This window comes from Rousettus aegyptiacus, unplaced genomic scaffold, assembly GCF_014176215.1.
Source record: "Rousettus aegyptiacus isolate mRouAeg1 unplaced genomic scaffold, mRouAeg1.p scaffold_m13_p_2, whole genome shotgun sequence".
Lineage (NCBI taxonomy): Eukaryota > Metazoa > Chordata > Mammalia > Chiroptera > Pteropodidae > Rousettus > Rousettus aegyptiacus.
In genome coordinates, this window is record NW_023416295.1 from 126,459,116 (window position 1) to 126,476,470 (window position 17,355).

General features: G+C 38.6%; 1 protein-coding gene and 2 pseudogenes across 2 annotated transcripts in view; 2 read left to right on the forward strand and 1 right to left on the reverse strand.

Annotated features, from left to right (window-relative positions):
- Positions 1 to 16,915, forward strand: part of LOC107521244 (SAP domain containing ribonucleoprotein) — a 37,386-nt gene extending 20,471 nt beyond the window's left edge. For both annotated transcript variants that reach the window (XM_016165755.2, XM_016165754.2), the window contains exons 10-11: positions 14,033 to 14,122; positions 16,630 to 16,915. In XM_016165755.2, the coding sequence (XP_016021241.1) occupies positions 14,033 to 14,122; positions 16,630 to 16,671 (132 nt within the window). In that variant the 3' untranslated portion in view covers positions 16,672 to 16,915. The remainder of the gene's footprint in view (positions 1 to 14,032; positions 14,123 to 16,629) is intronic.
- LOC118614064 lies at positions 14,510 to 14,627 on the reverse strand (annotated as a pseudogene).
- LOC118614682 lies at positions 15,441 to 15,562 on the forward strand (annotated as a pseudogene).
- Positions 16,916 to 17,355: the final 440 nt, after the last annotated feature.

Below are 17,355 nucleotides of genomic sequence, written 5' to 3' on the forward strand. Positions count from 1 at the left end.
TCTGTTCTCTAAACATTCATCGTCACACATGTGTTCTAGAGTAGTGTTTCTCAAGTTCTGTAGCAAAAGACTAGTTTTTAAAAATTTCTGAATCATTGCAGAGTGCTACTTTTGTAAAATACAATAAAAATGTCACAGCAGTGTTAAATTACTCTGGAAGTTTCTAATTACTCAATTTCTGGACTTACTGCAGACCGATAACAGTTTGGGGATCAGCACCAGGAGGTGAACCACATTTTGAGTAGCACTGTACTAGAGTATATGTGATTTTTTTCCAGGGACCTCTTTCTCTTTGCTTGGAGGTTTGTGATTCTTTGCGATGTCTCCCTTGAGGATAGGTTCCATATACATTGATCATAAATTCCGGTATTCAGAATCATTCTAATTTCAACAGTTTAGTCTAATTTTCCCCATAAACCATTAAAATGTCCCAGAAATGCTGATATTTTGCTATCTAGAACACCACTGTCCAAACTTTCTGTGATGATGGAAATAGCCTGTAGAATATTGTTCTATTGAATAATCTGTTATCTAATATAGTAATTAGCCACATGTGGTTATTGATCACTTGAAATGTAGCTAGTGTAACTGAGGAACTGAATTTTTATTAATTTAAATAGCCATGTGTGTATTGAACTATTCAAGTCTAGTTTATATCTCTCACACAGCTTTCACACTTGGAAGTAGCATAGAAATCCTTTATCAGACCACATAAATTAGAGCAGTGTTTCTGTAGCCCAGAATTTTTTAGTACTTGAAGAATGTAAGCAGTTTTAGACTGAATCTGTAGAAGAGAAATTAGGGAAAAAGGAGTAAGCGATAAAGGAAGTGTTCTTTTTTTTCAAATAACTTATTTTCTAGGACTTAAGTGGTCTAGATCCAAATCCTGCAATTGCAACTGGATACATTCTCTTTGAGAGTTACCTGGTTAAGTCTTATGTTTAACTGTTTTTTATCACCGGAGATGATTTACTACCTAGTATTTGGTTAGCCAAGGTTAGTAACATGATTAAGTTTATGTTTATGGAATGGCCCAATCAACACTCTATCCATCTTAATTTTGGCGATCTGGGGTTCTAGTATAGCATTTTCTTACATAATTTGGTTACCTATCTTACAAGTTTTACTATTCTCTAGGTACGGATCTCATACACTTAGATATGATGCCAATAGTGGAGGTTAGTAGGTGGTGTGGAGATGCCTTTTCTTTATACTAGTAGCCAAAAAGGATAGTGAGAAACCTACCTCCTACCCTTTCTGTTGCACAAGGTTTGTGTTTGCTTGATCCAGCTTAAGGTCCTGATTGCTGATTTCTCTTCAGTAGATTTTGCTGCAGACCAGTGTATATGATAAAGAGAGAAAGTGTGTGAGAGAAGTGAGCCATGGCTTAATAGTATTTTTGACTAATTTTTTTTTAACTCACAATCTGATCACCTTCATAATTTAGATTTATGTCTTGAGCATATTACAGATTTGAGGACACAAAATCTCTGGTATTTTTCCTAGGCTGACTTTTGCATGACTGCTCATATATTTCAGTTTTCAGCTTTACTAGTATAGTATATACATTAGACATTACACAGAAACTTAAAGAAATCTGGCTTACCACCACTTTAGTCATCATCCCTCTTTTCCCCCTGTCCAAGAAAGGTCTGTCCGTTCATGTTTTCAGCTCAAGTCTCAGTGAATAGAATGCTGTTGGTTTAGGATAATGGGAAGTGACAGGGCAAAGAATAGCACTGGCATTTATGGACATTTTTTTACACAAGAGGCTGTAAATTGTCCCCTCCAACTCTTTGGACTATTTGAGATAGAGTTGCACGTCTTTTCTCTTATAAGCCTCATGGTGACTATGGGCTTAGAAACTTCTCTCCTCTCAAACAAAGCAAACCCAGATAAATAACCTCTGCTTGATTGGTTCTGATTGATCACCAGCTAGATTTTCAGTCTTGTGCTTGACTGGTGGTTTTTTTTTTTTTTTCCTCTGTCAGTTTTCCATGCCTCCCAAGAGTACTAGTGTTTATATTGTTGAAGGACATGACTTGACCTGGCACATAAGAAACTCATCTCAAAAAAGACTGAGAGATGGATAGAGGGAATAGATGGGAAGCCAGATTAGTTAATATATAGTGGTCATAGGATATCAGTTTGGTAAAAACTTAAGTCTAGGGCCTAGGTTTATAGTGTTAACTGTTGTAGCTAATTTGGGTTGATTTGTTTTATTTTGTTTTTAAATATTGGCCCATTTGGGAAAGTGAAACTTGATACTTTAGGAAGTTACAGGAAATGCAGCTAGGTGAGTATTTGAAAAAAAAAAAAAAAGAAGAAGGCCAGGCACATAGCAGAAAACTGGAGTGTGGTTAATATTCTTTCTCCCTGGGAATGTGAGGGTGTGTGTCACTGCTTCTTGATTCCTTAGTAGTAATAGAAAATGTAAGCATTTTGTATCCTTATTGATCTTACTACATCTTCTCTACTAAAATATTATTGGTTTTTCCCTACTTACAGCTCTTCATATAGGTAACTGTCCTAATGAGTTATCTTAAGGCCTATAAACCATGAAGGCTTCTTTTTCCAAGTTTGTGATTTTTGCATTTTCTTCCATGATAATTGTGGTCTTTGTTACATAGCATCAGGTTATAAAAACTATTGCTCCACTGTCCATCTTGTTGAGGGTGGTAGCTAGAAGATTCTTGGGCAGCTGCAGTTATTAGTTTCATGAGCCTTTCATAATTATATACTTTTGCTCACCATTGGTTGGGGATGAACTGATTCAGAGAGTGAGATATTATTAGGCTTACCTTGTTTTTGAGGAGCTTGTCACTAAAATGTGTTAAAGTACTGGAAAGGAAGCTGGGACAGAATCAGTTCCAAGCCTAGGAGGGTACCAGTGTCTCCTAGCATACAAATTTCATTGAGGCTAACTGATGGTGGGCTGGTCTCATTCAGTCTCTTCTGGCAGACCCATTTGATTATATCTAGATTCACTTAACCATCTGAAATAAATGAATTCAGCAATGAGTTTTGGTATAGAGAGAGGTTAACCACTGGGATGTGGAGAAAAGGAAAGTTCACGCTGTGGATTTAGAAGTTGGTCCCAACCTTCTCAGAGAGTCTGTAACCGGAATTTGTTAGAGAGTTTAGGTAAGTGTATCCAAGTGTTTTCCAAAGGAAGAGCCGTGGGACCATACAGAGGACATTGCCAACATAGAACTGTAAAAACCCAAGGAACTATAAGCTCTGCTGAGGTGTTGGTAGAATATTTTTAAAAGATTAGTTAGTTGTAGAAGATGTAGATCTCAGGATAAGTTGGGAAAGTAGCCTGCTGAGTAGGTCTGGGTTCTTTTTCAACCAAACAGCAGTACCTAGGTCAGATGTAACACTTAATTCTCTATTCCCCTTTCTCATTGGACCCATGAGGCCAAGAAAAATGCACATATTATGATTGTAGATGGAAAAACCAGTGTAATCAATGAAATTGCATTTCATTGATCAAGACTTTGGGGGAATCCCCCCTACACTTTGTCATAGATTGTCATTTTTCCCAAAATACTTCCTCCATTTGAAAAATTGAATTCTTTTAACTTATATTAACCAACAAGAAAAGATAAGAATTGATTATATTATATGGGCTGATAGAGATAGCAATTGAGAGTGGGTCTCAGGATGAGTTTCAAGAAAAGCCAAGGCCCAACTCTATAGTCTTCAGCATTTTTTGGAATATTTTAGGCCCAACCAAAATTTAACCAGTCCTTTAAATCCCCTTCTAACTTACAATAATTCGAAAATAAATATTTGACTTTTTTTCTGGCTCCTCTCTAAGATAAAAACACGAACTGCTGTATCTCCACCTGTGTATTGGAACAAACCTTGAGGGAGTGGTGAAGGAGCTGTTTAAAGAGGAAACAATAGGGAAAACACTCTGACCTCAGTTTATCCCCTCATCTGGTTCTTCATTTGTCCCTACTGAGGAACAGAACTTGTCTTTTGTCTGCAACACAAATACATCTTCACCTCCCTCCCTTCCCACTTCCCCCACCCAATGCCTCTCTTCTCACTCACTCTCTTCTATTATGGTTCTAATCAATGATGTCATTATGTGTGCCATTCAATTGCTGTTGAACCACTTGGCTGTAGGAATTTAGGAGAGCAAAGAGACAGAATGGAATTTTTCTCTCTTGCCCAGGGCTCTTGAAAATGTATTCTAATTTTAACTAGAGAAATAGGAGTCAGGTTTTTCTTTGCTCAGTAACTTCTGTTCTTCCACTACGCCCTAACCTTCAGACATACACTTTTTACTTAGCTGGGTATGAGGAAAAATTGGACACAAAATTTTAGGTATATAAATTGAACACTTCAAGGGGAAAAGCTTTAAAAATTAGGGGAAGCAAGATGAAAATTTTGATGCTATCTCAGCATTTATGGCTGGTGTTTTGCCCTGTTTACTATAAATTGGATCTTTGAGTTTCCGATAGGTGTTGCTTCCCGAAAGTTCATAGTTAAGACTACTAGGATCTTGTACCTTTTTATTTTATTTTTCTGTCTCTGATTTCTTTTATTGAGTTTGATCCTAAAGAACTAGAAGTAAGAAAGTTTGTAGCCAGGAAAAAAAAAAACACTGTCTTTTCTGTCTCTCCTGCTCAATACCCCACCCCCACTAATGTCTTTGCATTCCTGCTTCTAACATGTCAGACCTGATGACTTTGATAAAAAACAAGTTTTATGCCTCTCTGTGGTCCCCCTGTAGTCTTTGCTCCAAGAGTAAACACAGCCTGGAAGAGGAAGGGAATGCTGGATTTTGTTGAGTCCGTTTTACTTTTAAATACCTTGAATTGTTTTTTGCCAGCCAGGTTCTTGGGGTGGGATCATTCTTTGAGTGACAGGTTTGTTTGTTTGTTTGTTTTTAAGTAGCACTCTTTAGTACATAAGGTGAATAATTTTTCAAACCCACCTGTAGATCACATTATATGATTGTATGTCTAGTTATGTCTACTTGTGGGGGGACTAGTAGCTGACCTGGCTTTTCTAAGCAGAGCAATATCTGTTTGATCCCTTCCAAATACTCTCCTTGGCTGTGGCGAAATGTGAGCTATCTGAATCCAAGTCTGTCCTTCAAAATCTGTATGGGAGGAAAAGGTGTGGGCAGTTTGTTTTCTGTGTGTGTGTGTGTGTGTGTGTGTGGTTACTTGGGAGAGTGCTAGGGAATTTTGGTGTCAGGGGCTCTTCATGATGTGAGAACTGTAGCGGTAGAGGAATGTTTAAGGTATATTTTAATACTTGAGAAGCTGACACTTGAATAATACTGTTCTTTGGACTGACATTGATATGCAGAGGTAATATTTTATTTTAAAAAATGCATATGAGTTCAATTCAAGTAAGGTTTAATTATTACATGATAATTAATTTTCTCATGTACTTGCCAAAATAGCAAAGTTGCTTTTCATGCCTGATAGCTAAAACTGGTCAGAAAAAATCCTGTGGCATTTTAGAGATGAGGATGAGGCAGGACATCAGACTGGGAAACATTTTATTGGCAGATAATTGGCGGATACTAGGTGATGATGTGTGCAAACTAATAAAGACCCTCTTTGTAGTAAAATTTGAGGCCCCTTGTTATGATCTAGAAAATGTTAACTTTTTTCCTCCCCTTTCTTTTGCTATTCTTTTCTCACATTTTTAAAAATAATATTTTAACCAAATCTTACCTTTTCATCCCCAGAGCAGATTCTTGAACAGAAATATAAATGTATTTTCAGGGTGTTCTACATTTAGAATTCATAACAAATATTGAATCTTTTAAATCCCTGCCAGTGAGATGTGATATGGAGGAGATTTTGTTTAAAATGTTTGGTATCTGGATTTTAGAAAGTATTTATTGGGTGAGGAATTTATTGAGCTATAGAGTAGAGGACTAGGCAGTTATAGAATTTTCACTATTATGCTCATGCTTAGGTATGAGATGGTTGAGGAGGAAAAGAAGTGAAATAAACAGAGCTATAAAATGAGAAGCCTTATTTGATGGTTCTCTTTAATGATCTAAATCTGGGGTCTCCAACCCCTGGGCCGCTGACCAGTACCACCAGTCTGTGGCCTGTTAGGAACTGGGCAGCACAGTAGGAGGTGAGCGGCAGAGCGAAGCTTCATCTGTATTTGCAGAGGCTCCCCAGCGTCAGTAGCATCACCGCCTCAGCTCCACCTCAGATTGTCAGGATTAGAGTCTTGTAGGAGCACTAGTCCCCTGGTGCTAAAAAGAGGTTGAGGACTACTGCTGTAAATGAACCAGCAAAATACATGAGCCTTGAAACAAAATCTGTCTGTTCTCCATTTTACTGATATTCTCTTCTCTCTCTTCCTCTGTATCAATTCTGTAGGAAAAAAATACCTTTGTGTGCTTGAACCTAGTTGCTGCTGCCTTTTTCCCCATACCTGAGGTATTCCCTGATCTTGTTTTGGCATATTCTTCCTTTGCAGAACTCCTCTGGTTAAAAAGAGTCTCTGTTCCTCTTTTTGAATTCTAGGAAGGCAGCAAGACCCATGTGATTTCTTTACTTCTTTTTCCCTTCACATCCCTGCAGCTGAGATATCCTGTTTGTAGGAATCCTAAACTTCCTTTGGAAGGGCTCTAGTTCTTTGCGGTGGTGAGGGGGTGTGGGGGGTGGAATGGAGTAGCCGCTTTCTTTAGACTTGGTGAAAAAAAATTTTTTTTTATTTTGGTTTATACTTTCTCAAAGCTATTTGGAATTCTTCCCAATAGCAGTAAGGGTCACCAGGGGACCCTTTAAAAAATACAGCTCCCTAGGCTCTTCCTTTTGAGATTGAAATTTATTAGGTTAGGGCGAAGCCAGAAATCTACATTTTAAAATGTTATGGGTAAGCAGGGTTGGGCCTGGTTAGTACTTGGATGGGAGACCACCTAGAAATACCAGGTGTTGTAGGCTTTTAAATATATATATATATATACATACACATATATATATATATATACACATATGTATATGTGTGTGTGTGGTATATATATATATAATGGATGAAAAGACTCTGTTTTTCTAGTGCTCATTCTAAATTTGTGAATTCTCAGGTAACTATTGTCCATCATTCTCTGTATGTTTTGGCTAAGATAGCATTTCCCTCCCCTCAAAAGTTTTTAGCTCCCCCCTACTGACTTCTTGACATTTTCTCCAAGCTCTGCATCGCTTATCCTTAAAAGCAGCAGCTTTCTGGCTTTTAAGAGGGGTGGGGGGTGGGGGACTTTTAATAGAAACGTGGTTTCTTGGGGTCTCAAGTGTAAAGCCTTCATTTCCTCCACCTGCCTTGCTTTGTCATACAGTCAATTAGAGCAAGACCGAAACGACCTCCTCTGGGGTTGGAGAAAGAGCTTGATTTGGACAAGGGAAAGAAAAAGTGATAGTAACTAGTGACTCAGAAGCGTGTTTGGTTCTGAGCTGACTGGGGGCTTCAAATCCTATAAGAGATACATTTCCTGGTGATCTCTAATTTTGGTATAGCTTAAAAGTTCCTGGCATTTATCTGGTCCTAAAAAGTAGATTCTGATCACACAGTTGAAGGATTGAAGGATTGTTGACAGTAGGTAATGTGGTGGTTTTGGAAGGTGTAGTATGTGTGTCTGTGGGAATGCTGGAAATGTTGGAGTGTCTATTATGAATGTGCTAAGATGGCATACCCTCTGCTAGTCCAGTCCTTCAGTGTTAGTCCTGTTCTGTGGTTTGTGGCATAAAGCTCTGGAGTAAACATGTACAGATGAAATTTAGAAACTGGAGCAGGGAGATGACAGCTGTGTGTTTAAGTATTGAAGTGTTTCTGAGAGAAAAAACCATCAGTTGCTGTCATTCATCCTGAGAGTATGAAATTGGAAGCCCACTCACCCTGGAGTGTTTCATAACCTTTACCTCTGGGAAGTCAAGGCCATGTCATTATTAATCTACCACCGCCTGAAAGCCCCCAGGCTCTGCTTTTCATCTTACCATCAGTCACGTGGCAGAGAGTCAGGAAAGTGACCATAAGATTCTCTTTCCATTTTACCTCCCTTACATTCCCTTGGAAAGTCAGTTTGGCCTGAGAACTATTAACATCGTAGTATAGTAATTCATTTACAAAGAGGAACGGTTACTTATTTTGCAAAATGTGACCATCCTAGTTCACTGTTATCCTTTCTTCCATCACTCCAGGAAAAAGACTTCTGAGAAAATTACTATTACAGTGAGATAAAGTGACAGGATTTAGGTCCTAATGGGAATATATTATGTGAGACTCTTAACATTGAACTCTGTTGGCTGTGAACAATAGATCAGTCATTAAAACAGCTAAAGGAGAATGGCCAGCTCCAACTCATAGGCAGTACCTGAGTTTCCCTGAAATGCCCCTTCCTACTTATAAGGATATCTCTGAAATTTTTAGATTAAAATTTTTGCTTCTTACAAATGGTGTAAAGAGGGATAATAAGTGAGTGAGCTTGTTGCACTGACTAGGAAAAATGCCTGGCTTTGCTAATTCTTTTGGTCTTCTCTAAGAATAATGAGTCTGTTTCTTATTTAAATTAAGTAAATACTCTTGCTTTGTGTTTTGGAAATTACTGAGTTCAGTAATTATTCTCTAAATAAGCCTGGATTACATTTGGATCACTGTTTTGTTTCCCCGAGTTTCTCCTTATGATCCAGAGTGGCACTGGTAATAAGATTCAAGAAGGTGAATGCTTTTCAGCATTGCAGCCTAAGGGGTGCTAATTAAATCAAAGAGGGCTCCTTTTGGCAGAGCAAATAACCTTAGAACACTAAGCTTGGAGTAGTAATATTTATTGTATTCAGAATAAAATTAGTAAGTTTTGAAAATGTTTCTTTGAATTTGAATCTTAAAGACACAAAATTTGGTTTGGAAGAAAACATAAGTAGAGTTCCATTTCGGGTAGAGAGTTTATCCTTGGTTACTCTTTGCCATAAAAAGAGGCAGTCAGTCACTTTAGAAAGCATCTGGCTGTAGTGTATGTGCCAATGGAAACCATTGACAAGAGTCCTTAATTTAAAATTTTTAGTTATAACTTGGTACCTCTTTTTTGGGGGGAGGGCATTGAGGTATTTTTTAATTAATCTCATATTTAGAAAGGCATAAGTTCTTAAGAGATCAGCAACAACACTGTAAGTCACTACACTACATCATGTCTTCTAAGCTTCTACCTTGGGATCTGGGTGTTGAATCTGGATTTCATGTTTCTTTCACCTCAGTACTTTTGGCCTCTCCTTTCTTACAAAAACATTTTAAAAACCACTTGCCAGAGAAAGAGCACACATTTGGTTCCAAACTTTATAGCAGTCAATAGAAAGAGGAAAACTGTTGTACTGTTTACTATTATTCACAGGGTTCAAAGGGTAAAAATTAACAAGTTACTCACCAAAAGCATAATTATTTTGAGTCTGGGTACTAGAAAGAAAATCTCCCCATGAATCCTCATAACACAGTAATGTAATGAACAGTGGGACACATCTTTACATCTTTAACTCAATTGTGAATTCATAAGCCCCATGAGGTTAAGAATCTTTTTACCTTATTCACATCTCTATTCCTAATGCCAGTATAGTCCCTGACCAAAAGTAGACATTCAGTAGATAGTTGAATGATAGTGGATAAATGGGTTAATTTACAGTTTCAGTGTTCCTAAAAATGTTGATAGAAACTAATGTCGTGTAAGGTAAGTCAGTAAAAGCAATTCCTCAGGGACCTTTAGAGTACCTGGAAAGAGAAGATGGTCAGTAATACTTGGAGAAGACTATGGTTTTGTCTGATTTCTGTTCTGTCACATTTAAACCATAAATCTAGTCATTTGTCCAGATACTCATTTGCCTTGCAGCTAAAGGGAATTTCCCTTTTGCCTCGGTAATGATTCTGATTCTTAACCAACTTTTGATGACTTCACATATAATGTAGAAGAAGAATGAATGGCATTGTTAGCTTCTAAATTTTGTTGTTGGTCTCAGACTTTGTTTCAGGACCAGGAGGAGTGTTGCAATAAAAATAATAGTTAATATTTATTGAATACCTGTGTGATAGTACCTATGTACTGAACAGTTTTCACACATGTTATTTGTGTTCTTGTGTTGAGTTTCTCATTCTTTTCCCTTGGTAGGTATTATTTTTTATATATTACCTGAGGGTTTTCAAATATGAAAGGGAAACAAGGAGAAAAGTAGATTTTGAAGTGTTGAAAATGTCTTTTGAAGGCTCAATTTGGAACTGTCTTATTCCATGATAGAAAGTACAGTGCTAATGATTTATGGAGCATTTGGCTTTATTAAATATACATCATGCTTTCTTATATATGTGCTTCTTACATATGGGCTCTCTCCTTTTTTGTGCAATTCTCTTTCATTTTTATCAATGAACTTTTAAAAAGAAAGACAGTTATTGGGAGGTATGATGAATAAGCCACAATAATGTGTATGCTGAAATTATTGGTGCCAGTTTTCTTGCAGTTTAAAACTTAAGTTACAGGATGGGAGAAGTGAAGTATATGGATCAATCTGAACATTCAGTGCCTGTGTTTAGTCAGTGAGGACAGGTTTCTCTTCTAATTTTGGATTCAAGTTGTATGTTTTTAAGAGTTTTCACTTAGGAAATAAGGGTGCTTTGGGTTCCATTACTTTCTTAAGACATAGAAGTATGCATGGGAAGAAAAAAGATTTGTTAGTGGTAGAGGGTTTGCAGGAGGGAAGTGGGGGAGGGAGAAAGAAGGGAAAGCTTTGCAAATGCATATGACACTGAGCTAGAGGGGTCACTGCTCCCTGCAGATGCACAACCCCATTTGTGCACTTGAGCATGGCCTGGGGGAGCATTGGTCTGATGAATGCAGAGAGAGATGCGTTTTGATTGAGGTAATTTCCCTCAGATGGGTCTCCCCATCCCATGAATCAAAACCTGTCAGCAAGGAGCTAAAGATGGAGTGAAGTTTATTGTACGTTTGTTTCCATGAGACACCGTCACGCTAGAAGGGTCAAGTGAGAGAGATCATTAGAACTGTGTTGATTTACTGGGCCTGTTTTGCACTTTCCCTGCAGGGCAAGAAGGAAAGAGGCTTTAGAAGGGGAGCTGAGGGGCGCTGTGTGGGGAGGGAAGGACAGGCATGCACAAAATAAACCCTCACTGGTCTCTGTGGGTGAGGGGTGGACAGTCTGTTTATAGGGAGTGGAGGATCTGTATTGTGTTCCCTCACCCCCCACCCCCAGACCCCCTGGTAGATTTGGAGCAGATGCTCTGCCTAGATCTTCAAGAGAGGCACCAAGATCTGATTAAAAAGGAAGCTCATAGGGAAATCTCTGATACTATCCTTAGTGGCAAGAAAAGTATATCCTCCCCCCTTACCCTATTTCTTTTCCTCTCTTCCCGTCCCCCACCTTTGAGCTCAAAAGGAAACACAGGAAATTTAATTTAGATTTAAATTTAAATTTAATTTAGAAGTCAATTTCAAGATATAATAGAAAGAGAACCAGAGGAAAAGGCTGTCCTACACATTCCAAATGGACAAGGCTTTGTGATAAGATTTGTGAAGGGAGTGGCCCCAGGGTTTGTGCTGAGAGAATGTCTAGGTTTCAGAAGCAGCATATCCCTCTCTGTAATTTGAACTTGAATACCCCTAGTACTGAATTGAATGAAAAAAAAGTACATAGTGGTAGTTGAGCAAAATATGAATTAATCCTGCCTCTCCCCAAGAAGGGTGTGGGATACACCTTTATTCCCCCTAAAACTTTTTTTTCTACTTTGCCTGGAGACTTAGTGAAGTGGAGATATTTTGTTTTGAAATTTCCACTTATATCCCTTACTCACTCTTATCTTAATGGTGGCAGGTAAAATCAAGAAAACTTTCCTAGTGACTTAGGTAAGGAAAAATATAATGAGGCCTTTGTTCATTGGAAACCCTCTAATTTTATTAAAGTTCAGCAGATGGAATAGCCAGTTAGCCAAATTAGAAACAAATTTGGTTGAGAAAATCTTATAGATTACAAACTGGAGTTCTTTCCTTGGATTCCTAGTTAGTTATAAAGTGGAGGCATGTGGTATGGTAGAAGGGGGATGGGATCCTAGCATTGACCCAAGTTGTTTGAGTGATGTGGAAGTCATTGAAGTAATTCACAGTTACTTTTGGGATAAGGGTCCTAGGAATCCTTATCCCTTGGGAATTAAGCATTTCTTCTGCTGCTGTTGTTCCAAAGAAATGCTTATGTAAGATACTTGAGGAGATGGTAAAGTTAGGAAAGTGGATTCTTGAGAAAAATATCCTGGATTCCATTCTTGGCTCTGCCACTTACTGTGTGAGACTATTCGTGAGACATTAGGGAAGTTACTTAAGCTCTCTAAGCCTCAGTTTCCTAATCCGTGAAATGAATTTAGTCATAGATCCTACTATGTATGTCACAGTACTTACTATTTTTAAGATTGTCATAAGTAAATGAGATATATGTACAGAACTTCGTACAGTACTTGAAACATAGTACTCAGTTGTTATCGACTATAATATTATCATTAATTTATGATTATTAAAGACGAGATACTTCTTTTTTACTTGGAAGCCAGATCAGTGCTTTACTCATGTAGGATTCTTTAATCCTTCATAGCCACCAACTTTTCTTAGCTCCTTTCTTCCTGGAAGGCAGATGCAGCAAAAGGGAGAGAATGAACATGTTTCTCAGGCTGAAAGTGCCAAAGTAAGACCAAGAAAGTACTCCTGTCTATTGTGTTCAGAGAGCTGGGGTAGTTGAACAAATTGAACACAGAAAGCTGGATAGCTGCCCTGCTTTTAACTGAAGAAATGGTTCCTGCAATCATAGAAACAAAGGCAGCTCCTTGGTTGGAGTTGACACTAGAGGTATTAAAAAATCTGTTTCTGTAGGACCTTTAACTGCCTTTCCTTTTGACTCTGTGATTTTGGGGACACCCAGAGATATAGTCTGCCTGCAGACTGCAGAAATATGAACTCTTTGTTTTTTGTTTTGTTTTGTTTTGTCTTGTTTTGTTTTTTAATCCAGCTCAGGAGCACCACAGAAGCTTGTTCAAAAGTTTGTTTAAATTCTTTTGACCTGCCCTTATGTTTGTTATCAAAGAAACTGTTCTGGCTCATAGTAGCTGGGTCTGTGTATATGTAGTAGAGGGTTTCTTGAGGTGTATGAGAGGATATACCTTTGTCTAGATTTCCAAATTCTAGAAAATCCTTTGAGGGGACAGGGCTTTAGATGACTGGTGACTGGATATGAGGGGAAGGTGGAGAAGGAGAAAATATCTGTTAAAATGGTAAGGTTTAAGTCCTGATATATATGAGACTCTTACTTTGAACAGTACTGGATGTGAATAGTACCTCAGTCTTTAAAACAGCTATAGGATAATGGTCACCTTTAATTCATAGTGAGCTGAAACATTCTCTCCAGTTACAGGGCAGGCATCATGAGTCTCTTGGATACTTCAAAAGGTCCAGTGCATCTCTCATAGATGACCGCAGCAATTTTCTTGACTCACTTTATTTCAAAATCATTTCAGACTATTCAAAGCCTTCTGTGACTTTGCTGGGCATTCATAACATTTGGTGTTCTTTGTAAGCTCTTACCATTCTGGCTCCCTTCCCCTTCCCTTTTTTGGCAAGTCAGTGAAACTTGTAAGCAGGGTTTAACAAATAGTTTGGGTGCCTTCTCCCAACCTGCCCTCTGCAGGTGTTTCTCAGTGAGGCCTCACTTTTCCATGTCTCTCAACTACAGAAATTTGTTGAGCACAGAAATTTGTTCTGTGGATATTTACGTTTTCTTGACTCTACTTATCTTAGGGGTATTGAGGTCCTACTTAAAATTAAGTTTTTAAGCATTCTGGGGACAACATGCTATATGCTAACTTATTCAGTTTCCTATTTTTTTCTGTTTATGTGATCCTTAATTCTTGTCACAAGGTTGGCTGGCATATTGTGACCAGTAAATTATAATTTCATTCCCATTTGTCTTGTGAATGGAGGCTAGCTTGTTTCAATCCTTTCCTTTGACCTGAACAGTCTGAAGATGACGAGAAGCTGAAAAAGAGGAAGGAGAGATTTGGGATTGTCACAAGCTCAGCTGGAACAGGAACCACAGAGGATACAGAGGTAAAATATACTACAGTGCTTCATAGAGCCCTTAAAGGGAAATGAGAGCGAATGAACAAATTGAGTGAAGAAACACTATTATTTCCCCAGCCTACTTAAGTGCCCAGATGACAAGATTTTTTTTGTCCTTTGCTTAATGTCTGTTTTCTGGATAAAGTGGCCACACTGAATTCCATTGATATACTTAATTCAGTGTTAGAGCCGGTTATTCCGGTAGGAAGGAGCACAAGATTTGGAATCAGATAAGCTTGGATTTGAAAAGTGGCTATGCCACATAGTATTACTGTATTATTTATAAGTTACGATACTTTTCTGAGCCTCAGTTTCGTCATCTGGGAAGCAGAGATAATATGCCTAGCTTGAAGTTTGCCGCCCCCCCCCCCCTCCGCCTACCAGCGCCTGGTCTTCCTAGGTAGTCTCCCATCCAAGTACTAACCAGGCCTGACCCTACTTAGCTTCTGAGATCAGACGGGATTGGGTGTATTCAGAGTGGCATGACTGTAGACTACCTTGAAGTATTTTAAGGATGAAATGATTCTGTGTAAAAAGGATGATTCTGTGTAGAATGTTTGACACAACACCTGTTATAAGTATTCAGTGAGTAGCAGCGTCTCTAATAATCTGTCAGGCGTATTTCTTTATTATTTATTGAAGACCACACCCAACCCAGATGCAACTATAGTTGTGCCTAACTTTCCTCTGAAATAGGACAGTGGACTCAAATAAGACTTCCTCGTTCTAATCGTTTTATTTAAAAATAGTTTCTCAAAACGAAAGAGTGGCTTTTTTTTTTTTAAGGATTTATGTTCCTCTATATCCCAGCTTCCCTTGGAGTAACTCACATTCATTGACCCTCTTGAGCATTAGATGACTGCTGAAAACATTTACAGACAATATTAATTTGCTGATTTGAGATTATCTATAATGGAGACCAAGTGTCATTTGAGGTGTACATATAGAACACTTGAAATAATGAATATGTTTAGAATTATAGAAATTTCGTGGGTGGTGAGGAATTTGGAATATTCTTTCATTTAATCAAGATTTACTTCTTTCCATCTACCTCTGGAGAGGTCCTCTGAAAATCTATTACCTCATACACTCAAATCTTACGAAATTTCTTTGTGAATAATTATCAGTCTTGTAAGTAAACCCTGAAATTTTCAGAATCTGTTCAGTTTACATTCTCCATTAGGAAAAAACTAGAGGAGTTTGTGTTTTTTGTGCTACTAATTCAGAAATAGAGCATTACTTAATGTAGGTAAGTATCTGCTTACTTACTGACTTGCCAGGATCAACTACAAGTAAACCTAGGCTTGTCTATGGCCAAGCCACCCTGAACATGCCCAATCCCATCTGATCTTGGAAGCTAAGCAGGGTTGGGTCTGGTTAGTACTTGAATGAGAGACCACCTAGGAAGAAGACCAGGTGCTGTAGATGTTTAAAAAAGAAGAAAACCTAGACTTATTTTAATTAAAATCACTCCCTCTTTACCAAGGAAACTTGTTTATCCAGGCATGCTCACTAAACTGGTACATTTGGTCTCTTCAAGATAAGGCAGATGAGGATTTTGTTGGGTGGCAAAAAATAGTGGCTTTTTGGAGAGTCAGTGTATGTAAGGGAGATGTTAGTATATGTAAAGTAACTTCTGAGGCTTGTGAAGTTTACATGAACCAGATGACTTTTATTTGATGTCAAAGATTGTGTCAGTAATCCAGGTGAAGTGGGCTTGTATGCACTCAGCTTTTCTTTTTAATCTAAAATAAACCTCCTTTGTGAATGGAATGAAAAAGAACCGCACCCCCCCCCCCTTTTTTGCTGGGGACAGTGGTTGGAGTGAGCCTGAAGGATTCAGTGCTGTTTTGTGAGTCACTCTTAGAACAAAAAGGTCTTTCTCTCCTCTTCTCTTCCCCGCTTTGTGCCTTCTCTCCAGTGCTTCCTCCCTTAAGAGATCCACGTTGGGGACTCCCCTCCCCTCCCCATTTATTATGTTGGCATTGAAGATTTATGTGCCTCTGTGCGGATTTGGAGGCCTAAGGAGTAGCTGCTATATTGGCCTGACTGCCCAGAAGGGCATTCCCCTCACCTCCTGAAATAGCATTGGTCAACCCTTTGTCCTGTGAAATCTCCCATCTCCCCACTGAGTAGAAGACTTCCCTAGCCTGATAAGAGTTCATTGTTTCCAGGCTAACTTGCTGTAAGGCGGGGTGGCCCTCTCTCCTTCAGAAATCTTTTTCATTTTCTACCACTATTTTCTTCCTCCTCTCCTACTAACCCCCCACTCCCCATAATCTTCTTTTCTCCTCGCCTTTCTCTACCAAACCTTCCCAGCTTTAACTGGATAACTAGAGAGTTTCAGAAATGAAATCTTTGGCTTCCAAGCTTAAGACTGGGCCTTCTCTCCTACTTGGACCTTGTGACAATCCATGTGAGTTTGAATTAAAGCAGTCAGGAACCCAGGCCACTATTGTCTTGCAATCTAATTTTTTTTTTCTTTCTTCTTATAGGCAAAGAAGAGGAAAAGAGCAGAGCGCTTTGGGATTGCCTGATGAGAAACTCTTGATGCTTTCTGTTTTCCAGTTGTTTCCATCTCTCTGACTCTTCTAGGTCACATGTATACCTAAGTGCAGTCATGTGCCTAGGGCCTGCCTTGCAATGAGGGAGCATGTACCCCAGGTACATCCGTGAATTCCAGCAGCAATTTGACATATTGCTGTTCCAACTTTAAGGTTGTTGTTGTTGTGTTGTTTTTTTAATTATTTTTTGCTTGTTAATAAAAAATAGAAAAGAGAACAATGTGTTTTATTAGATGCTCTTTTGAGTTCTTAGAGCCAGATAAGACCAGATTTGGGGAGTGTCAGGGACAGATATTATAGGGAGTTAGCCATAATGCCTTTACCCTTTAGAAGAGAGGATAAGGAAAAGGATTGAGTCCATCCCTTTAAGCCTACTTATTCTTTTCTGTCCTCCTCACAGACATCCTTTTATTTCTTTATGCTCTGTGAAGAGGCCAGAGGATTTCACCTCACCACCGAGTCTTTGCTGCAGCAGGTTCACATAATAAGATAGGGAGAACACTGAGTGTTAGGAAGTGCAAAGAATGTAAATACCAGGGCTAATGATTGGTAGTCTGTTGTAGAATGGAGTCCAGAGTTCCTATTCTGGAGTCCAGAAGGGCCCTTTTTTAAAGAGTGACCTGGCGCAATACTGTTTGGTTTCAGTCGAAACCAAAC